The sequence below is a fragment of the Anoplopoma fimbria genome, chromosome 23, assembly GCF_027596085.1.
Source record: "Anoplopoma fimbria isolate UVic2021 breed Golden Eagle Sablefish chromosome 23, Afim_UVic_2022, whole genome shotgun sequence".
NCBI lineage: Eukaryota > Metazoa > Chordata > Actinopteri > Perciformes > Anoplopomatidae > Anoplopoma > Anoplopoma fimbria.
The window spans coordinates 8,895,281-8,919,508 of NC_072471.1; the positions used below are offsets into that span (position 1 = coordinate 8,895,281).

General features: G+C 40.1%; 1 protein-coding gene across 1 annotated transcript in view; it reads left to right on the forward strand.

Moving 5' to 3' along the window:
• pawr (PRKC, apoptosis, WT1, regulator) overlaps positions 1 to 11,583 on the forward strand; it is a 63,830-nt gene extending 52,247 nt beyond the window's left edge. Inside the window, exons 5-7 of the mRNA XM_054624569.1 lie at positions 2,395 to 2,515; positions 6,898 to 7,002; positions 11,027 to 11,583. Of these exons, the coding sequence (XP_054480544.1) occupies positions 2,395 to 2,515; positions 6,898 to 7,002; positions 11,027 to 11,113 (313 nt within the window). The 3' untranslated portion in view covers positions 11,114 to 11,583. The remainder of the gene's footprint in view (positions 1 to 2,394; positions 2,516 to 6,897; positions 7,003 to 11,026) is intronic.
• Positions 11,584 to 24,228: the final 12,645 nt, after the last annotated feature.

Below are 24,228 nucleotides of genomic sequence, written 5' to 3' on the forward strand. Positions count from 1 at the left end.
TGGGGGGAATGGCATGAATCAGGGTGAGGCGGGGCGTTAATCAGATGGGTGAGTACTGTGTGTTGTGGGTTTCCAGTGTAGTTTTTGGCACTTGAGTTTGCAAGTACCAATACCTGTGACTGTTGGAGGCTCTCCTGTCTGCGCTCTCTCTCCTTCCCACCTGCTGAGGCTCCCCGAGAGGGCGTGATTGGCTCAGCCTCTCCCTCCCCCAGACCTGGAGCTGCAGGGGGCTAATGGGCCACGGTGTGATATTTAGTATCGAGGCCATGGATGTTTAAGCTTAGCTTCGACACCCGCTGAGCACCTTGAGTGTGTGTGTGTGTGTGTGTGTGTGTGTGTGTGTGTGTGTGTGTGTGTGTGTGTGTGTGTGTGGGTGCAACCAGGGAGATATCTCTTGAAACAAGATGACATGCATGGATGTAGACACACAGTGCATGTCATTGTTTTATGTAAGGGCTTTTTTTTTTCGGCCTCATGGTGAGGGGACGTGTTCGCTGTCACGCTTTGTAATGTATTCGCACAAGCTTTTTGCATGTGTGTTAGTGGCGATAAAAGGAAGAGAAGCCTTAAAGAGCCAACAATGAGAGAGACAAATGAAATGCAATTTATCTTGGAGTAGGAGAGCACCAAGGAGAGCGTTTTAGAGGACTCGGTCTTGATCAAAAGTGATGGTTGGCTTTCTGTTAGAATTAACTTTAGATGAATAATGAAGCTGTGCATCATTTCTACAAAATACAATTCAGTGTTTTGTGGCAGCGCAGGGCAAATTTGTCGCACACTGTCTTATTAGTAAATATTTCCATAAGTCATCAATTGATTTGTTGTTTTTTATTTAAATTTTCTCTGTTAGACATTTAGAGCATATATATGGCAGCAAACAACAATTTTTTTTATGTTGTTATGTAAAAAATGTAGTGGAGCAATGATGTCCTGAGCAGAGAATGAGCCTTTGAAGCCCCTGAAAACTTCTTCATCTCTTAACTATATTTCTATCAAATTAAATGTACATGGTGGAATAAGAAACAATTAGTTGTTGTTTTTTATATGCTAAACTGCTTTATCAGGACTGTGTGGGTATGATTTGATCAGATTTGACAAACAACCCACCAACTGTCATCTGATACATATTTTGCTTAACTCTTTGTGCTGCACGGTAGTCACATTATTCCCAGTTCCAACCATTGAGAAGAGAATCATGTTAAGAATACATGTATTATAACATCATGTAAATATTCCAGCACCTCTTCTATCTATATAATATCAATATAGTGAATTCATGTAATAATATAGTGTCGTGGTAATCTGATATTGTGACATCTCTAGGACCAGTGTAACATTTCATACCTTGCTATTTAACCCCATGTTTCCTGTCAATCTTTACACATATATCCAGTAAGGACGCCACATAGAAAAAATATATTTTTTCCATGTGTTACAATTTCCTTAAATATTGCCAATTACTGCCTTTCCAATCTCAGAGGTATAAGTACTTTGTAAAGTAGTCGAATAATGGAAACATGATATTTGGCAGATCCTGAAAGGACTGCAGATGGTACAAAGGAGTTATATTTGTACGTTGTCTTGCCAGAGGCTTCCCTGTCTGTTTCAGCTGTAGAAATATGCAGACAGCCCTCTTCAGACAATTCAGTGAAGCCTACAGACGAACCCAGAATAATTTGATTCCCGGGGAGATTTTTGTAAACCTGGCACAATCTGTTCCTGCCGGGGAACGGGAGTTGTTGTAGTCGGGGAATGGAGGGGTACAGAGCCAGCAACTCATTCCAAGTTTCCACGTCAATAATTATTGAAATGAGGTCAGTAAGAAAACAAAACTGCACCTGAATATTCTTCCCCAGCTGCCCTAGAATGTGTCTGTAAGTAGCGAGAAGGTGAAGAGGAGATAAGGTTATTGTTTTTGCTCGAGCTGCATGCAAAACCCCTTTTTTTCCTCACCAGCTTAAGAACAGTGACACACATGTTTCCACTGCCATTCTTGAGCCTATTTGAAGTTGTAATATGTAGATTGTTTCCTAATCAGAATCCTTTTTGCACCAAAGTTGAAAAAACCTCCACAGACTTTTTTTCCTCCATTAATGGAATGAAAGGCGGAGGGGTTGTTAATAATGCACGGCTAATTGAAAGGGCAAGCACGCAGAAGATATTCCCACCTGCTCTTTTGATGATGGATGTGTCATCCCATTGAAGTTTAATAATGTGGGTATGATTCATACCTGCAAGCAGCCTCAGGGTGAATACAGTATCTGATAATTCAAATAGTGAAAATTTGCACATAAAATGTACCTCTACCCATCCTTCTCGTTCATGCAGTGTTAGAGTCTTTAGTGTTAGAGTTGTATTCGGTATTTTATATATGCTTTTGTGTGTTTGTTTCAGCTCTACAGGATCTGAGGAAGAGGTGGGTGGGAACAGCAGACAACGACACAACCGTCACTGCAGAGATGAAGGAGCTGCAGTGATGGGGAGTTTGGAGAAAAGGATGGAGGAGCTGGAGAAGGTACGTCTTCAAACCCTGTCACTACATATTACTGCTTGGTTGGAGTCACTACTAATACTAATCAATACTCCACAAGCTAGTTAAATAGTGTTTTGAAGGAATAGTTTGACATTTTCTTGTATCAATCTTCTCATCTTACTCTTGGCAAGACAGTGAATCAGTGTATTTTCCCACAGACTATTCCTTTAGTAGAGCACCTATCATTGTATAGCTCACATTAGTTTGTTGTCTACTATGAGTGTGCTTCATAAAGGTTACCATCGGCCTAGAAACCAGGTGGCAATCTCTGGTTCTAACAAGTGAAGCTAATGCTGAAGTGCCTCACACTTGCATTCTTTCTAATGGCCATCAGGGGGCGACTCCTCTGGTTGCAAAAAGAAGTCAGATTGTATAGAAGTCTATGAGAAAATGACCATACTTCTCACTTGACTTATTACCTCAGTAAACATTGTAAACATGAGTTTATGGTCTTAATCGCTAGTTTCTAGTCTTCTCCAATACAGCGTGATGTTTATTTAGTAAAATGCAGAATTTGAGTCTTTAACGGCAGTCCACAAACCAAGGGTTGTGATGTCACAACAACTACGACCACTTCTTTTATACTTAGACCGCGATGGTAAAATAACTAAATGATGTTCACTTTTAGATTATGTTTGTTTCTTATCTCAGTATAGTTCTCACTTTTTCATTTCTTTATCTGTTTAAATACAATGTTTATTTATTGTGTCAACCAGTCATGTAAGGAAAAACATAGCGACATTGAGATCCCTCCAGAAACAGGGCCACACATGGATTAAAAAGAATACTGACATTATGTTGCCAAAGTCGCCAAAGTTTCTCAAATATTTTTTTTACATTGTATATATTCACTTACACTATGATCTAAAAGCAGTTTTAAAGCCATCTTCACAGTGTCAGGAATATACAGTAACTGTGTGAACAGATTTAATTCATATTTCTTTGATTTTTTTAAATATTGATAAAAAAACATTTCTATAAATTGTATACATATTTTATACAAAGAGATCCCTAAAAAAGTCAGATTTATGAATATAAGATGCAAAGAATATCAGAATCAACCTAAAATAAATTATATTATAGTAATTATAGATTGTTAACCCCTCTTAATGTTTGTAAAACCCCTGAATACTCTAAGGACATGACCACACTGTCCTCGGTGGTAGCCACTGACCCGCCCTGAACCAAAACATAGAGGATTTATTCTTCTAATGTGTTTTCCTGTGGCAACGATTCCTCTTCCAGTGCGTAAACTATTCGACCATCAGGGTGTCAGTCACACCCTTGAAAACGCGTTAGAGCAAATCAGAGGAAGTTTCAGTTGCTTTTCCCTCTGTATGTTACCAGATCTAAATCGAACCCAACCACCATGGAAATGTAAAATCATAGAGAAAACATCACAAAATCCTAATCATTTTTTCAATGCTCCCTGAGTTTTGGAAGTGTCCATACCTAACTCTTTTGGCCGTCTGAAAGCATCTATCACCGGCACTTTCTTCAGATAAATTTGCACTTTGAGTCCTTTGAGCGGCCCGCTGTGTTCTGACTTAATGGCTGGAACTTTTCAGCTCGGCACCGGCAGAAATCCTCCTCCGTGTTGTTGAAGCGATGACCTTTTACAGTGCAGATATGTCTTTTACTCCTACGCCGTTCCTATCAGACACTCAACCCTTCCCCGCTGCCACTGTAGAAAACTCAACTCGGAATCAAATGTCACTTGGGCGGCTTTCGGGAAAAAAGGTTTCTAAAGTAAGCACCGCTTTGACCTCAGTGACTTCAACGTGAGGTATTTCTCTCAGTTGAATGACTAGAAGCACTTACAAAATCCCATTTCACACATTTTTGTGCACTGTTTCTACTAGCGGAGGTGTGTATGTCAAAGTTCCATTCATAGGAGACTTCTTGCAGGTAAATCTCTGACTCTAGCCTGCAACTGCAACAAATAACACCTAAAACACTCACAGTACAGAGATATACAGTATGTTTGTTCTTAATGAATGTATATATGTATAAATATAACAGAAATACATGTTCTTCAATGGAGCTAATTGAGACTTGCTTGCTACAAAGCTGCAGTTATCTATAGTATCTTTTGAAAACCAGGATGAATAGAGTTTCATCGGCGAGCATGTTAATGTCGGCTACATTAATGCTTTGCACCTTCTACTGTACCTGCCTGATTGGTTTCTATGGAAACGATTTTTCATGCTTTTCTGGGAAGTGGAAAACCTGGTGTTACCTTCATTTCAGTCATAAGCACAAGCAGCGGTTTCAAGTTGTGAGCTTGTTAAAACACCTCTGTTTATAGAGTTCAAAGACTCTCGCTCTCTTTCTCTATTAGGAACAATATCCATTTATCTAACTGTCGCTGATGCGGGAGGCGGACAGCAACACACTGGCTGTTAACCAAGAAACATTTGAATAAACACAAAAGCACTGTATAAAAAAGGAACTATTGATGCATTGTTCACCGACAATCTGTTATGTTGATTATGACAGATTGCTTGTTTTGACGAATATGTTGAAATGGGAAATGATGTATTTGATTCAAACTGTCATGCCACAAAAGTTTGAACTCCTTTTTAATTTAAGCTTTAAACGTTCTTTCAATAAAGAAGTTTAAAGCAAGCTTAACGTGGCAACAGATTAATACACATGTCTGAATGTTCTCAAATGTTGAATACAGATGTTTGTAGTTGTAGGTTTGGCACATCCAAGGCTTTATACTGCCGGACAGTAGTAAGGTTAATGTTACTGTTATTGTCTCCCTTAGGATACTATTCTCTCGGATTAAGGGAATTGCTGCCTCCAAACCAAACTTCACAATAAATCACCTTGAATAAAACTTTTTAATAAAAACATTTTGCAGCTACTTCCTGTAGCTCCTCCTGAGGAATTCCAAGGCTTTCCCCAGGCCAGATGGGATACAATGTTTAATCCCTACAGCAGTGGTTCTCAACCTTTTTTCAGTGATGTGCCCCCTGTGAAATACTTTTTCAGCCAAGTACCCCCTAACCAGCGCAAAGCATTTTTGGTTGGAAAAAAGAACACTGAAGATTGCATTGTTGCAACAAAGGTTGTCATTTATGAACTTACACTTTTATTTTATTGAATATTTATTAAATAACTATTTTTAAAGGATTTTTGAATGGATGCTAATTTTAAATTTAAATTTAAATTCTTTAAATCTCACGTACCCCCTGGAGTGCCTTCACGTACCCCCATTTGAGAACCACTGGCCTACAGGATATTCTGTTCTTCCTAGTGGGATGTAACTCCATAGTCAAGCGTTGAAGAGGGCATCTTAATCAGAAGGCCAAACACTTCATCTGGGTCCTCACAACACGATGGAGCAGCAACTCGTTAAAGCTTTTGTATGAATCAAACAACTTTAGAATTTAGACTTTTAATTTAACCCTAAGAGCTGTTTCACTTTCAGAAATTGACCATTTGACTCTCTTTTTAAAAGTCTTTCCACAACTACTTCCATCACTTTTTAATCTGCAAAACAGAGTGCAACACTATGAATGAATGGATGCCTCTCAGGAAACACTGTGCCAAAGTGTGCATTGTTATCCCCACTTGTATGCTTCATAACGTCTTGCCCTTCTCTGTAAAGGCGAGCTTTTAGCCCTAAAATTGAGTAGTGTTGTTTTGCATCCAGTGAACTAAAGTTTCCATATTTGTACTGCGGAGGAGTGAGGCCTTGGTATGACTCTAGCAGCTCCGCCCTAAAGCATACCCTGCTTCATGGTCTATTTGACTCTAAAGAGGACCATCATTTACTAAATGAACATCACGCTGTATTGAAGAAGACTTGAAACTAGAGATTGAGACCATAAACTCATGTTTACAATGTTTACTGAGGGAATAAATCAAGTGAGAAGTAGGGTCATTTTATCATAGACTTCTATACAATAAGACTTGTTTTTACAACCAGAGGAGTCGCTCCCTGATGGGCATTAGATAGAAAGCAAGTGTAAGACCCTTTCACTTGTCAGAACTGGAGGTTGCCGCCTGGTTAGAACAAAGATTGTCAGGTAAATTGTGAGCTTTGCTTTCATTCTCCTCTTCCTCTTCACCACAACAGTCTGGTAAACTTCCCACACATTTGAACTCCTTTCATTATTTCATTAGGGCATTTGCCCTTTGAGTCCTTTTTAAAAAAAGTGATTTAGAGTTTTTCCTTCCAGGGAGCAATGCTTCAGTGCTAATGTTTTGGATCTGACAATAAGCATTTCCAATTAAAACTGAAGTAATTACAGTTTTTAGTCCCTTAGCAATGTGTATAGGCATAAATCCAAATTTCCTGCCCTATAATTCATGCAATCATGTTGCTAATTTGTGTGTCTGGGTGTTTTCAGGAGCTGGCCAGAGAGCGCCAGGAGAACGACCGGTTGCTGAAAGCCCACGAGGACAAAGACGACCTCATCGGGAAGCTGAGGGAGGAGATTGACTTGCTGAACAGAGTGAGTCCAGCCTACGTGATATTTTGAGCATTCCTTTGTCTTTTCATGTGTGGGTGGCTTGCGTGGGCTGTAAATCATCATAGCTGTGTGTTTTTCTACAATGATTTTTCTTGCAGTCCATTAGGATTTGACCTATTTTTAGACGTATACACTTCTTACAAGACGACAGCAAATATCTTACCTAGAGGTTTGGTATGTGCAATTTGCATTTACAAAAAACTCACCAGTTGTTTGATGACATTTGAGCCTCAAAACTTGCTCAATTTTGCACGTGACATTAATGAATTATTGACCAAAAACACATTTACTGCCTGGTGGGTAAGGATTTCAGACGTGATTGTATGTCTCAAGCTAACTGAGAAAGACTTTTTAGGACTTTTTGTCAGCTTGAATCTTAGGGTATTTTCAGTCACTTTGGACAAACACCATTGTTGGCCTCGTCCCAGAGGGTTGGTACGGATCGTTTTGTTGAATGCAGGATAAAAGAAAGAGATCAATAAGTAAGACATTGTGAAGTGGCAGCTGGAAACACCACAATCTTCAACTTTCAGCAGTTTTCTTTCTACTTTCTTTTGATTTACTCCCGGGCAAGTGGTAACAGTGGTTCAAAAACCCTCCAATTAAATCTTTCAAAGTGAATCTTAACCTCACAATTACTGCGTCATTTCACTCTCAGTGAAGTCGAGCCATAAGCCGAACCAAATGATCACCAAAGTACAACTTCGCCATCTTTAACCAATCAATCTGCCTCTGGTGTAAGAAATAGATTACAATCAAACAAATGGCTTTATTTAACAGCTGCCTGCCAGCCGTCATTTCTATCTGAAATTGACTGTAACAAATGTTGGTCATAGTCCCGCTTACTGTGAATAAACTTGCCCTCGCACTTTTGCAGGTTTTTGGCTTAAGGACTTGTCGCTTTGACTCGGCTCCAGTTGAATTTTAAACAAGCTTTGATGAACTGAAAACTCCAGTTTAATCACTTATCATCCAACAAGTCCCCTAAATTTATCTACAGGAAAACAAACGGTGTTCTCCCGCGTTAAACTCCAATGTTTTGTTGACTTATCCTCCACCTCCAGCTTAATTGCGTCACTTGACTTCCTGCTTTGGTCGCTAGCTTTCATTGTTTCTAAAACACATGTTGTATTGAGGCGCGAGCTGAAACGACTGATGCTGCCATTTTTCTCAGGAGGACGGTCTCAATCCATCTACGTACAAAGAACAGGGCCCTGGTTTGACTTAAACCTGTTTCATGCTTCTTACATAACTCATTTTACGTTACGCAATTGCGGCCTGGGCGGTTATTCCCGGAGGGTCTGAGCGTCGAGCCGCGCAGGACGGCGTTTGCAATGATTGGCTCAGAGAGTAGCTGTGAATCCCAGCAGACGTTAGCAGAGACCGTCCACTCAGCGCCGACTCCCACCTCAAGACGCATGAGCATCGTGGCTCTTCTTAAAAGTCTTTCTTGAGAAGATAACTCCCAAGTCCGAAGTCGGGAGAATCAGTTAAGAAGATGCAGTCAGAAGTTCTTTTGAGAGTTCTTGCATCCGTCACAATGGGAGCGTTTCACACTGACGTGAACCCACTAGCAGGGGTCATGTGCGTTTTTAAGTCTGGTTTGGCCTCACTGGTCCAGGTCCTGTTACCTGCTCAGAATGCGGTCAGGGTTTAAAGGTCGGGCAATACTCATGTAAGCTGATGTCTCTTTATATTCAACCGCCGGAGTGAAACCTCCCCGAACCCTCTGAACCTTTATCTCCCTCCCAGGCCACACTGTCAACAATTTCTCCTCAACTCACACTCTCTCTCTCCCGTGTTTCTGGGTCAGAGAGGCAGGTGGTAAAAGGCATCTCTGTTTTTTTTGGCATCTCTGAAGGGAACCGTGGCGGGGAGGGGATGGATCTCAAAGACTTTTAATGTCTCAAATGTTCAGAGAAAAGATGTTCTTAGCTCTCCCCTGTAGAGCCAATCAAATCTAAACAAGAGATAAAGCTCTACACTGTTGCTTGGTTATTATCTTGACACCTTAATCGCCATGAAACACTATACGCAGCAAACGCTGAGGGGGGAATTCTCGAAAAGATTGCGGGGCTTTTGCGGCCGCCAAACATGTTCTTTTTGAACACATTTAAATAAGGTAACATTTGCTGCAAAATTGGCCCTTCTTTATGCAAATGAGCCTCATTGCAAAAACTGTCCATTTCACAAAGATCAGCGCTTGTATTTGCACAAATTGATTGTCTTCCGAGAATTGGTGGTAACCGAACTCAGACTTTCTAGTGAACACGGCAGCATTGAGCGGTCTCTGCTTCGAATCATGCCATCTTCGAATAACGTTTGAAAGATGACAGACTGGGATATTAAATCCTAAATAAGGTTTCTCTCCTTGCCTGAAGTTTTTGAGGAATGCCTCTGCACCTCGTCAGTCAGGATTTGTAACTCTGCTGTCTGAACATTTAGTTTTTATTTTTCTCCCTGCCATTCTGCCCACTGTGTTCTTGGCGCAAAATGAAACATATATACTTTGCAATGAGACACCATCAATCTGCAAATGGTGCCCAGCAGCAAAACTTTATGTGCATGTTTGAGCTCTTAAATCACGAGTCCAGTATATTTTGTCGGTCAGACCACTACACGGGGCAGATAGCGGTAGTTCATGGTGCCATCAGCGTCGACCATCCATTCTTTATGAACTCTCCGCTCAGAGTGCAATATTGCAGGATGCATCCCGCCGATAGCATCACATGGACAGGAAGCTGGTCATAAGAGAAGGCCTTTCATGTAAGGACGGTCAACTTGGTGATAGCCATCAGAAACGTCCCCGAGAGAGGCTCCCTGCAAGGCCTGATGGGAAAGCAGGAGATAACAGCTGAACCAGTCTGCCGCCACTGCGCAGAGGAAGATTGAACCCCCGGTGACTGTAGAAGAAGTTCATTCGGGAGAGAAAGAAAAGATTAAGCTCAACCAGTGAACTTTTATCTCCCTCATGATATCCGCTTTGAAGAGAGAAATCCCGTCTGAGAGCTCACATCCCTGTAAGCACAGACATCCGTGCGCTCCAAGCCGATGGGATCTCCAATCTTATTTCACACCATCAAGCAGATACGGAGCGACGCTATTATTCTTTTTAGGTGGCGTTTCTGGCCACCTGATGAATGTAAGTCCACTGTTTTCGACTCCTGAGGAAAACATCTGGCTCTTTAGCCGCTAAATGCTCTGCTGCTTCTGTCTTTTTGCTGTTTGGTGCTTGGTAGGTCTTTTTTTTGCCAAATACAAAATGCGAATGAACCAAAACATTAAAGGGGCGAGCTGGATAGCCAAACAATGAGCTGAAACTTGTTTTAAAGCTCCGTTAAGCCGAGGGGAGCAGCAAATTCAGGTGAAAATTCTTTGTAGGTTCATCATAAGAGCCTCCTCTTTTATATTGTCACATTGTTATTACAAAAATATTGATTTTAGCCTCTTTAAAGGTGCTTAAGTTGAAATTCAGTGCGTTAATAAAGCTGCAAACACCTATTTGCAAAGTAAGTATATAATGTGGTAATGTCTTCCTGTGTGTGTTGTGATCCGAGCTTCTCTATCTGCTGTCAACGTCTCCATTTTGAGAGCCGTGTCAAGGCCACAGATATTCTGTATCTAGCACCTTTTAAACACGAGCGTTTTGATCCTAAACTAGTCCTTCCATCATTCTTCTTCTGCAGCGGAGACGACGTGGTGTGTAGAAACTCGTGACCTCCTTAGTTTGACTTTTCAAATACCTCTCAGTGCAGTTGAGCTCTTTCTCAGCAGTGTCACTTTGATGAGATGGCGCCGTGGCAACCGAGAACCTTTCTCATTTTGCAACTAATTGGAGCTGTTAATGTCTAATTTGTAAACCTGGCAGCAAGTAGAAGTACAATCCTACCTGATCGGGTACTCAAAGGTATAGAGGCAGGGTTGTGAGTATTCACGCGTCCTGATGTGTCCAGAAAGTTCTAACCCCAGAGCTGTCTGTTCTTTTTTTTTTGTTTTTGCCCCCTAGGACCTGGATGACATCGAAGATGAGAACGAGCAACTCAAACAGGAGAACAAGACTCTGCTGAAAGTGGTGGGTCAGCTGACGAGGTAGAACATCGCAGCCTTCCTGCCCACGATGTTTCTCCTGACGTCCTGCCCCGGGTCACGTCCAGCATCACGGCCTCTAATCCGTGTGATTCTGTCTCTTTCTGTGTTAGAGGGGTGAAAACTGTAAACTAGTTTGAGTTCAGAGCATCACAGCCTTTAATGAGGATTTATCACATGTGTTGTGAAAGCTGAGCGAACTAGGGGCTAACGGTCTCATGTCCCGGGGATTGTCTGTCATCGTATACATATTTAATGTAAATTTATTGTATATAGGCCATTTAGATTTTTGTTTTGGGCAGGATTTTTTGATATGGTCTTAAAAAGCAAAAACAAAAAAAAGGAAAATGAATGTATGTGCTGCACAAACAACACACACAAAGTGTTTTTAAAACCTGTTTAGAGGTTGAAAAAACTTTTGTGCACTCAGCAGTCACCCCAGTAAAAAAAAAAAAAAAAAAAAAAAAAAAAAAAAAAAAAAAAAAAAAAAAGATAAGATCTCCAGTGTTACAATGTTTGATTTGTGTCCGAGTGAAGTTTCATCAGTGAACTTGAAGCTTCTGTCGACGAACTCTTGGACCAAATTCAATGTAAATACTGCGACAGTACCATCAGCCAAAGTGGGCTCAGTGCCGTGCAAAACATGTGAGGTGTTCTTTTGAAAAGAAAAGGTAGTTAAAGCCTGGTGCTTTGTTGATAACTATAAGTGCCAGGTTTACTTCCCTCTAATCATTGCTTGTTATATTTGAATCCCAGTCATCTGCAAACCTGCATTTTTAAATATCAAATTAAAAATGATGAGACTTTATATGAATTATATGCTTTGCGCATTTCAATGTTAACATCTGAGTATTACACTTGTTCTTAGGGTGAAACCCACGCCTAGTTTATATATGTGGAATCTTTTTTTCTTTTTCTTTTTTTTTAAGTTCTGTAATTGGTTTACAAGTTTAATGTCTTTGCGATACTTGATAGGTGTTTATCTGCTCTGTTTATGGCATCTAAGATGTGTGGAGTGAGCTACAGTGCATTTCATTTTTTTTTTTGTATGATAACCAAATGAACTGAAGGAACATACTATTTGAAATGCATCTCTTTTGTTTACTCAAGGGAACAGGATTTTCTGGTAGAGGCTTTTAACTTTCTGTGTTTAGATCATGTTATTCCACCGCGGCAAATCATCAGTAGGTTGCAGTAGTTGATAGAAAGCTCTGCTTCCACGTACATTCACATGTTTCATCATCCCCGTCGCAGACAGACACCACACAAACCCATCTCTCTCTCTCTCTTTCTTGCTCTCTCTCACGACATTATGCATGTACAGAAGATTAAGTCATTTAATAAAAGTTTGATTATCTCTCTCCTCAGTCGACTCGCTTGTGTTCATTAAGACTAATTTGATGTGATGATACCATGCCACTGAGTCGGTAATGCAATGTGACGGCGGCGGGGGGTTCAGTTTCCTCCGCCTAGCTCTCAACACACACACACACACATTCATGATTCAACATGCCAATCACCAACCTCGCTGCATAAAGACCACCATCCTGGGACGAGAAACCTCCACTGAACGCTGCTAAAACGCATTAAATCCCTCACCTTGTGGGAGAGAAGAGAAGGGAGGCATATCAGCACTAATGTCAACTAAATCTCCAGATAATGGCCTCTTTCAGATGAGGGAAAGGGCTGCAGGCTCTCTCTATAATCCCTATTAGCATTTTTATGAAAAGTTATAGGGTCTGTCATTTGGAAATATGGGGAGAAGAGAATTCATATCTGCTTCTAGTTTGTCACAAAAGGCTTCTCATTCGTTCTAACCGGCAACATCGGAGCTCTTCTAGAGTTCAGGCAGCTTCGGATCAAATAGTGAATTACAGGTTTCTCTGTTTGTGAACGTAGTTTGTGAAGAGTGGATCTGTGTCTTTGTTTTGATGGTTTGCAAGAAAAGGCCATCATGTCTACGACCTTTTGAGATAAGTGGCAGTCCGTGTTGTCATCTGGTAAAGTTGGAGAAAACGAAGTATTAAATGGTCCAATGAGGACACAAAGGTCTTATTTGTTGTGTTTACATTCTATTAAATTTGACTACTCTGAGGTCATTAAAAATAAATTAATTTGTAGCTTTGAAAGAGCATTTAATATGCTTCATACTGCGAAATAAAACCATTTAATTTGGTGCCCCGTTAATTAAAAAGAAAATAATGACAAAGTTATAATTGTTATTGTGATTTAACTTTTTTTGTATTAGTTATTGAGCATTTGTTATTGAGACTTTCTTTACTCCGTTGAAATGAGACTCAAACTTTTAATTGCAGATAAAATTATGTAGCAAATTGAATTAGTACGTCAATAAATTATATTAAAAAGATACAAATAATGAAAACATTTTAGACAGTTTCTTCTCTTTAGAGTGGAGACCTTTATGGAATACTTGAAGTCAACTTTTCTCTGTTTTTTCATTCTCCGTTAGTACTTAAAGTACTTAAAATCCTGGCTTTGGCCCTGAATGTTACATGTGTTTGCACTTTCTGAGGACCACATCTGGGCTCCTGATGAGTGTGTTTATGATGTGGTACGGCCCTCCTGTCCACCACTATGGGGCAAAACAAACCTTCTATGGCTGCAATGCATGGGGCTATAACAACATGCAAAATCCCAGATTTGACATTGGATTTCTGGCCAGAAAGATCGTTTCCTGACACATTTATACACCTTTTTTTAGAGACCAGGGATTTACTCTCAACAGACACAGAAAGCAGTTTAAAGGTAATCAAAAAGCTGTAAGAATTCAAAAGATTTTACTGCCAAATGAAACATACCTGACAAGAAACAACATATCTAACACCAGGATTCCATTTGTTCTGCCAAATTCCATTGAAATATTTGCTTATTTGACCTTTAGCCCAGTGGAAATGTATTTCTTTCTTCTTCCTACATCTATTCGTGCTGTAGATTGAACAAAAGCTCTTCTTTCTGTACAATATAAGCCACATTTAAATTTCGATATTGCTAAATCAATAATGCGTCAAGTCTGGTTTGTTTGCATGTACGGCTTTTGAATAATGGACACATCTTCCTCCAAAAAGCGTATTAGATCCAGAGAGGCTGATTGTCAGGACCGGGATGAGAGGCAGGCCTTATCTTGTTAGTTGTAGAAAAACCGAGCCATATTTCATTATCGGGCCAGTTTCATGCTCCTGGTTCTCCGGCCAATCTCCTCGATCTGCAGGGTCCCTGGTTGCAGAGAAGCACTCATCCAAGCAGAGGATGGCAAGGGGATGGATGGAAAAAAGATACTGGACATATTTGTGCCTTCTCCTTCTGGTCTATTTTATCACAGCGTACACCATTTTCTCAACCACTAGCCTGAAAATGACTTTGTGTTCACTCATGCAACTTTTATACCTCATTACCTCACAACTAAGTGACATCTGAGGTGACATTTTAGAGCCTAAATTCAAATTGAAGCGTCCTTGGTAATGGGAAATGATTGCGTTTAGACCTTCTATCCTAACTTAATGTCACATTTTACTTCCAGCAGAAGGCACAATACCTCACTGTCTTTCAAGTTGATGGGATTTTTCCGTCTCGCTCACCATGAAAGTACTTTTATTTGAACTCACGCTGGACACGGCCGTCCACTGAAGACAAACAGCGACCGCGTCGAAGCCTGGAACCGCAATAACAAGTCTTCAAACTCCTCGCATGCTCTTCCCTCAACACCTGGACCACATGTGGAGCTGCCCTTTATTGAAAATGCCCCGTAAAAAGTCAACGGGGTACTAACACAGCTCACAAACCGAGAGGAATCAACTAATGGCAGTCAAAATGCGTGACATTTATCAAATGGCGTAATTTAGTTCAAAGATGCAGGGGGTCCCTTAGCATCGGGATTCAGCTGGATAATGAAACAGCTTGTAAAAATGTGTAAACATACGCCTTTAAAGTGACAAAAACTAATAATAATGCCATTAAAAACTAATAATAATGCCATTAAATGTAAAAAAGGTAATGCTATAATGATAATACTATATTATTAGCCAGGAATTAATAGATTAAAGGCGTTACTCGACTTTCAACCCATTTAAAAGACATTTTATTACATTTTGACATGTGATTATTACTTTATCCAGCAGCTATTACGTTATCAGCTGCGAATCCAAACACTTCCCATCTGGCCCATTTCATCACCACAGCTAAATCACTCTCTCGCCAAAAAATGGCTTCCGTCTCCCCCTCCGCCCCGTCATCATAACCCATTATCCTAAAAAAAGAGATCTATTAGAGAATGCACTACAAACCCATATTCTGCTCTGTCCTTTGGCCTGTTGGCTGCTGATTCCATCGGTCAGGCCTCTATATCTAATAATCAATTCCTTTCTTAACATCCAGAAGTCTAGTCTGAATATAATTAGCCAGAAACGCACTTTGATTTGGACTTTAATATTCATGAGGAAGCTCTGCAGGCTGGAGAATAAACACAGAGCACCTCCAGCTGACAGGAAATGCAGGAGGTCCTGACTTTTTCACTGCATTTAGAATAAACAAAACATTTTCTCCTCTAACTTCACCTGAATGTCTCACTTTTAACGCAGAAGGAGTGTAGAATGGTGTCACAGTAGTACGTTGGTTTGCCTCTATTTTGAGGTACTGTTTGCTTTGTATTGAATGACTGATACTGGTTGGGATGTGTTAAAAATCATCATATTGTTGTGGGCCCCAATTAGCTTTGTTTGAACACAAATTAATTCAGGAATTTATTCAGGAGAATCATCATTTCGTCATAAAATCATTGATTTAATGAATTTGGGGCTTTTAGGGCTCCAAAGTTCAAGGGTCATGGAGCAGTTGCCCGGTTGGTAAACTGGCCCTGGGTGAGATTTGTCTGTACATTTCTACATTTTCTTTAACACATATTTCCATATACTATTTGTTCATATTAAAGTAGTTATTTGTCCAAAAAGTAGGTGCTTTGATGCCTAAAGTATCAATCCTTCTGATCCCACATTTTACTTTGAGAATCAAGTAATCAGACTCACATTAGAACACCTTCTGAGCGCATGAACTAGTGCAATCACCTCGTATATTTAGATAATCTACACAATAAACATTTGTCATTAATCTGCAGGAACTCTATTGTGTTTTTTAACATGAGTACTTAGCAGGAAGTAAAAAAGTATTTGCATTGATATTGTGTCAGATGACCATGGTATTACTCACCCTCAAAGACCTAAAAGGTTGTTTTTTTTGTCATAAATGTAATTATTCTGGGCTTCAGCAGAGAGTTGTTGTGTCCTAGAATGGGCAGAATAACACGACATTTTCACAAAAAATATTGTTATTGGTACTTTTGGATGTGGGTGATTCGTTCAGTGCCCAGAGGCAAACTGTGGACAATTCCGGTATTTTTTTCTCCCCCATTGTTTCCAATCTCTCACCTCTAAAGAGAAATGAAATGCTTAATAAATGCCACCTTGACACTCCGTCCTGTGGAGGCAAACAACAACAAAAATCTACCTGCAGAATCCGATCAGCACGGGCCTCACATGGATGTGGAAGTTTACCATTGTAAACCAACAACAGCACACAACAGACCTGTTCAATTTGTTGTGCGCACACACACACACACACACACACACACACACACACACACACACACACACACACACACACACACACACACACACACACACACACACACACACACACAGCAGAAAGAGAAGATGACAGACTTGAGTGGCTTGTTTCTTCCTTGGGGAATTAAGTCGTCTGTTCCTCAGATCTCTTTTTCCCCGGCCCCCTGGGGGTTGCCTTGGCAACGGGATACGATTCTGTGTGTTTTGTGTGTGTGCGTGTATCCCAATCAATGTTTAAAAAAAAAAATTGTGCATCTGGTTGTCCAATCACATCCATCTAAAGAGACATGCTTTTGTAAGGTACCCCTCCTCTTCCATTGCACACAAACACACACACACACACACACACACACACACACAACACACACACACACACACACACACACACACACACACACACACATACAGGATTTATAGAAAAACAATCACACTGTGCACAAAATGCCAATGTATTGACTGGCATAATGATGACTCAGACTTACTATAAATGTGGTGACAAAGTGCCGCTCTCTTCATTTTGCCACCCACGGACTCTTAATGGTTGCCGGAAACATTATCGTTGCTTTATCTTTGGAAATGCGCCGGGCGTGATTTATTCAAAACCGGCTTCGATTGATAAACAAGCATTTGTGCTCCAGAAAACTTTACTCCCAACCGTGCATGACTTCCTGCTCTCCTCCAGTGGGTGGCAGTGTTCCCAGCCTGGAGCCCGTCGGTGAGATACCAAGAGGTAACCCATCATGGCTCTCATGTGTTTTTGATTTTTTGTTACAGATCTCCTGGTGGAGCAGCCTCATACTATTATATGTAAGTAGAGGTTTCTATGGGTTTCCAGCTCCAAATCCTCCTGATGCAACGTGTTATTTAATATTCCACCTGTGCTTTCTTTAGTGGAACTTCTTCTGAGTCAGTGTGGAAGCACTTCCTCTTTAAAAATCATGAATAACTGTTATATAACAGCCTGCGTACTCATGCTGCTTTATGCAAATAGCGATAGATTAATGGTAGAACAACCTTTGCTCCTGCACGTGCTGTTATCATAATCTCATTTATGACCAATATTGTTTATGATAGATTTGTCATTGACAGGATGCGCAAGCTGAAAAAAATAAATGCTCAGTTGTTGCTATTTTCTATTTGCTCATCCATTTTAATAAGCCCATTCCCCCAGAGACTGAAGGAGCATGTGAATCTGAATGTTGTTGATGACTCACAAAGTCCATGCCAAGCAGAATAGGAGGCGGCTCTCGGGAGCATCAACAGCCTCTGAAGGTCACTCTACTCTATGCCGTTACCATGACAGCGCCGGGCCCCCCCCACACGGAAAAGTTGGTGTTGGTGTTGTTGTTGCTTAGCGTGATATAACAGGAGACCTGCCTTGGGATGCGTGCGGGAAAAAAGCCACAACAACTCCTGCTCAGCATGTAGTGCACGCACAAACGTGAGCATCCCCTCCTCCCTCCTCCCTCCTCCTCCTCATCCTCATCCTCATCGGCACTGCCGAGTCAGCATGGGAGAGCTAGAGGTGCATGTTCAGCCCCGAGCAGAGTCTCATTTTTTTTATCTCTCCCCATGAGGAAGGCCACACAAACACACACAAGAAATAATCCTTCTGGAGATTCACATCTATGTTCCATCCTGTAATGTGTAAACAAAGTGTGAAAAGACAGATAAGACATTAATCATCCATCTGTCACCTACACTTGCTCAAAATAATGTCTGTCAACCACTAAAACGGAGCCGTCTCCGTCCTCTTCTTCCTTCCGTTCATATGTCAACCACCACCACCACCACCCATGGGCTTCATCTATGGAACACATGCATTTGCAGGCGGCTCACAGGTGGTTGCTATCCGAGTGCGGTGGGTTCATCCATATATGCATGACCATTCTTTCCCATGGCGGCTCACTGGGGGCTTACTCCATAGGAAATCCTAACAAGGCAATTATCTTGCTTCCATTTGACTCCGGCGAAAAAGTTGTGCTCTCCTGGAGGGTTTTGAAACCTTCCCTCAGGACTTGTTCAGAGAAACATTTAAAGGGGCCACATGTTTTTTGGGCTTCTTCGTCCATTAACTGCGGGTATTTTATTACATACTGCTTAGCATTTTTCTAAAGTCATTGGCTTATGTAAATTTTTGTGCTATTAAAATCAACAAGCTTTGACCTTGCCTCAGGCAGACAATCCATCCAATTAACATGTTTGTTGATTTGATGTTTGTGTGGTCACCTTCACATGGGAAATTACTTTTTATGGGAGCATTTGTTTTGAAAACTCATGTTTGGTGCTCCGTGAAGTTCTTGCAAAACAGAAAGACTTATTAACAAATGCTCCAGATCAAAATCTATGACAGTGAGAGACAAAAATCCTGCAACCTTCAACCACTTCGTCTTTTGCTCAGTAAATAAAGTGAGTGAATTATTACAATATTATTTTAATTTATTTCAACTTTATTCAATCATATCTTTTGATTGAATCCAACAACAATGTGGGGAATTAGTTAATTTATATTGTGTAAAACTGCTGCACCTGTTGCATCTTGAACCTATTTTTTTGTATGTTAAAACGTTTTTTGATAAAAAACAATTTACGCGTGCAATGCATTTTTATTTTTGCCAATAAAACAGCAGCATTACAGTTACAAAACTGTAGCAAATAGACAACTGGACAACAAGAACGTAAGGTGTCTGTGGAAGGTGAATGAGAAAATAAGATTTATGGTAGAAAAATAAAGAGATTCAAATATCAAGAAATTAAAAATTTGAAAAATGCTTTGCTATCCCCACTTTAAATGTGTAATCATGGCCCTGATGATCAAACCTATGAAAAACAATTAAAAAAAACACACTGAAGCTTTAAAGAAAAGAAAAGGTGAATTTGTCTTTCCTGTGTTCCTAATAGATGGATAAGCAAGGATTGTTCTTTTCACATTAAGCCACACTATGTTGCCTGTATTCAATTCAATTCAATTCAGTTTATTTTGTATAGCCCAGAATCACAAATTACAAATTTGCCTCAGAGGGCTTTACAATCTGTACACATGCGACATCCTCTGTCCCAGAACCCTGACCATGAATTATACACATGAGCTGTTTACTGATGACCTTTTGTATTGTACCACTTTAATACCAACTGTCTAAATGCCTTCTTTAAAACTAAACTCTTGCCAGCTGCTGCTAAATAAAAGAAAATGAAAATGGTGTGGATCTGTGACTGTATGTGTGTGTGTTTGAGTCTAATACTTTGCTGTGATCCTCCTTCCTTTTTTTTTATATATCTTTTTTTAGTATTAGTTGCTTCACTGGAGCTTTACACACACATTCAGACACACGCCACACTGAGAGAGCCACCCAGAGCATCATGGGCAGGTGACACATGGCTGGAAAAAGGTCATTCTCCACATGGTGCTTACCCATAATCCCACGCTGGGGCAGGAATCATCCACTGGGCGCTCGATGGTCCTGTATAGATCCAAGAAAAAGAAGCTGTACCTGGCTGGTATGAAGTGGCCTTCAGGAAGACATGTGAAATATTGACCTTTTCCACTAAGAACAGCAAGACAGTCAGCTTCTATTATCTGTCTTTTTTTAGTTTGACAGCCTGCACATTAAGATTGTTTTCCCCAGATACCAGGGGGTCACCTTGAACGGATCTTGATGTATTCTGGTTGATCTGAAAATCCGGCTGTCACATCGCATGTTAAATTTGCTGCGAGTGCACAAGAGACCTCTGTAACTTTGGCATCCGTCACCATACAAAAAAAGGTCATCTTGACTGTGGCATATGGAATGAAAGAGACAGAGAGCAGAGCAAGAAGAGGACTGGAACGGCATATTTTTCCAGTCTAATTTACATAATGGCTGGCTGCAAATGGGGGAGGATATTGCGGGAAACATTGTGAAACAACAGCGTTGATGGTTTTTGAAAAACTCCTCTCCAAAGCCATTAGTGATTAGATAAAGCGTAGATGGACTTGTAATAACGCTCTCTCGCATGTTCTCTCTCTCTTTATCTCCAAACCTCGCCCGGATGAAAGACAGCGAGAGCCTCACAGGGCTTTTTGTTGTGGACATTATTTTACCCTTGAGGTGCTCTATGTAGCCACTCCACCACCTGCAATTCCACCTGTCTGCTTTTGATCACTGATTATTGTTAAGAAATAGGAACTTTAATAATGTAAGAGCTGAAATAGAGTCATATAGCTAGTTCTGGCTCTTGCAATGTTGCCAGATGAGACTTACAAGTAGCCCAAACATAGCCTCAAATATTCTATACTTTGGTGTTCTGTTTTAGCAGAAATTTAAGGTCAAATCTTTTAGATAACATTACATTGAATGTATATAAATCCTCACTTTTATATGCAGTAACCTGCAGTGGTAGAAAGTAACTAAGTACATATACTTACTGTACTTAAGTACAATTTTTAAGGTATTTTCTGTTACGTTATACTTCTATTCCACTACAATCTAGAGGCAAATATTGTACTTTTTACTCCACTACATTTATTTAGTAATGTACAGTACCAGTCAAAAGTTTGGACACACCTTCTCATTCAATGGTTTTTCTTTATTTAAAAAAAAAAAAATAAAAAATTCTACATTGTAGATTAATATTGAAGACATCCAAACTATAAAGGAACACATATGGAATTATGTGGTAAACAAACAAATGCTCAACAAACCAGAACATGTTTTCTATTTTAGATTCTTCAAAGTAGTTGAATGAGAAGGTGTGTCCAAACCTTTGACTGGTACTGTAACTTTGCGTATTGAGACTAATACTACAAAATATAATTAAGAAATAAATTATGACGTATTATAAGATAAGACTTTATTGAATCCCGGGGGGTAAATTCACAAGCCATCAGCAGTTTAATGTAAAGTAATTAAACTTTATATGCCGCAACGTTTAAGTGATCCAGGCTGTCAATAATTAATCCAATCTCATAGGGCCTATAACACTATAACATGGGAGAATATGCATGATAAGTACTTTTGGTACTTTAAGTATATATTTTTTTTATGCTTATAGTTTGGAAACTTTACTTAATTTTGAATGCATCCCAATTTCCCAAAATATACGTTTATGTGAGCTAGTGGACTTTCAGCATCTAATGCCCCTTTCTTTATGTGGCATTTAATAAGCAAGTTTGACTTCCATAACTGTGAACACGTGGCTTCAGGACGTTTTTTTTTTTATTTTATTTTTTACCGGAAGTAACCATGTTTGTGCTGCTTCTCCTGATAGTTAGCTTGAATGCTAAGTAGCTAAGCTAACTGTCATCTGTCAAAAGCTCCACTTCAAGCCATGCTGTCCTGCTGTTAGCAATTCTTGCAAAAGGATGAATTGAGATGTCAACACCAAGGTAAGAATACAAAGCTTGTGCTGACACAGTTAACTTGCATAAAACTGCTTTCATGCTGTTTATTATATTTATTGATAAACCAGTTTACTGATATTTAATCATATTGAGAGTGTTGTGGGATCAACTGGCCTCTGTAATCAAATGTATTATTTTAAGTTTGTCTATAATACTGCTGTTTTAAAGACAAACTTTTTTTTTATCTTAAAAAAAGAGTTTTATCTTATTTTGGTGATTTTTCCATTGACTTACTGTAAACTTTGATCATGCATTTCCTGTTAAAACTGGACATTTCTTTTTTTTTTCACACACTGTGTACATTATTTAGTTTAATTTACATTATCCGCAGACTTAATGCAGGTTTAATTAGAGGGAATGTCTTGTCAAATAACGTATTTATATATAAAAGTTACTTGTTAAGTTTCTGCTGCTACACAGACACCTCGAGCATACATTTATTGTACTGATGATCAACTCCTCATCAATCCACACACAATTTTAAAGGGAACATCTGTTACACGCTTACATTTTTGAGTATTTTTCAAAGTGCTCACCCCCCCCCCCCTTTTCCTCTCCATTTGCAGCTCTTAACTGTAATGATGTTTCCACCGATTTTACTGGTCATATAACATTTTATGAGTCCAATCTGTTACTCAGAATCCACCTGTTGGCTCTTATGTCTATTATCACACCTTCACATCTGTGCTGCGTTTAGAGCTTTCACACTTGACATCAACTCAAAGCGTTCTGCGTAGACATTCAGTAATCTGCTCCTCATGAACTTGGCTGACTGAGCTGTGAGTTTGTAGTTTGAATTGCTGAAGTTATGAATGCAAACACCTCACTACAGATGACCTTGCCTCGTCTTGAGTGCTTTCACTTCCCTCTCTTCAATTGCTATTCTCTCTGAAGTAAATCTCTCAAGCACTGTCATGTTCAGAATCACTGCTATTTGTTAAATGCATTTACAATATTGGTATCCGGGAGTTTGGTGTGCACTTATGTGGGAGGTAGTCTGCTTGAGCTGCTATTTCTTTAGCCAGTGACACAAGCAAATGAAAACAAAACATTTGGAATTGATGTGCATCTGTGTGTGCTCAAAACACATTTACCGTCCCTAATTAAAACGTCTGTAATTGAGAGGCAATAATGTGATATTTGCCTGCTAATTTGGTGATTTAATTTGCAACTGGAGCAATTGATGCACTATTCTAGCTCTCAGAGAACTGCCTTGGGAGCTCTGAATATAAATGAGCCTGCTTTTTTGTCAGTTGTTGGAAATGTAGAACAGCGAATACTAAATGGCATATTACCAAAATTAGAAAACCGAAGTACATGAGCATTCTTAGAACCTTTCAAATGTGCTTAGTACACAGAGTGGCACTTTGTTTCTGGGCTGTTTTGTGTTCGCTAATTGATGTTTTCAGGGTTTGTCAGTTCTCCAAATGTACTCCCCACGTAATGTCCATTCTTTGCCATAACATATCACGAGGAAAGCGCTTCAGCAGGAAGCAACACTCAGCTCCTAAAGAGTTTAAAGGATCCTGCAGATTCGCACGGGTACTTACATTACTTTTTAAATCGTGTTAAGCAGCCAGAGGATTGCAGTGCATGCTGGGGGAGACGCGTCTATAGGATGCAAAGACGTGCACAGAAGTGAAATCTGTAGGATGAACTCAGCTTGGAGTGGAGGAGACTCTGCTATAATGTCATAGCACGATGGCACCTAGCTGCAGGCGAAAGGATAGCGAGAGGCCGCCGATCACGTGGTGATGTCACAGTAGGTCCTCACACATTACATTCGCCTCACTGGTTCCTCATCTGCTTTTCAAAGGATAACCCTCTCTGGCCACGTGTGAATGGAGGCCATAAACGGGCAGAGACGAGCCGGCCAATCGACCTTTCTTTCATTTTTTTCTACGACTTAACTGATCTTAAGGCTAAAACAACAGCCGTTTGATTTGCAGTCAAGTGAGGCGAATGTGGCAGCAGGGAAAAGCCACTCGACTGTGGGCTCCATTCAGTATAGACTTCCAGCTGACAGGCTGATGAGCTGCAATCAGTCCTCCTACTCTGACTGGTCCATGCTGTGGCAATGATCGGTGAGTTATAGTGGGAGGAATA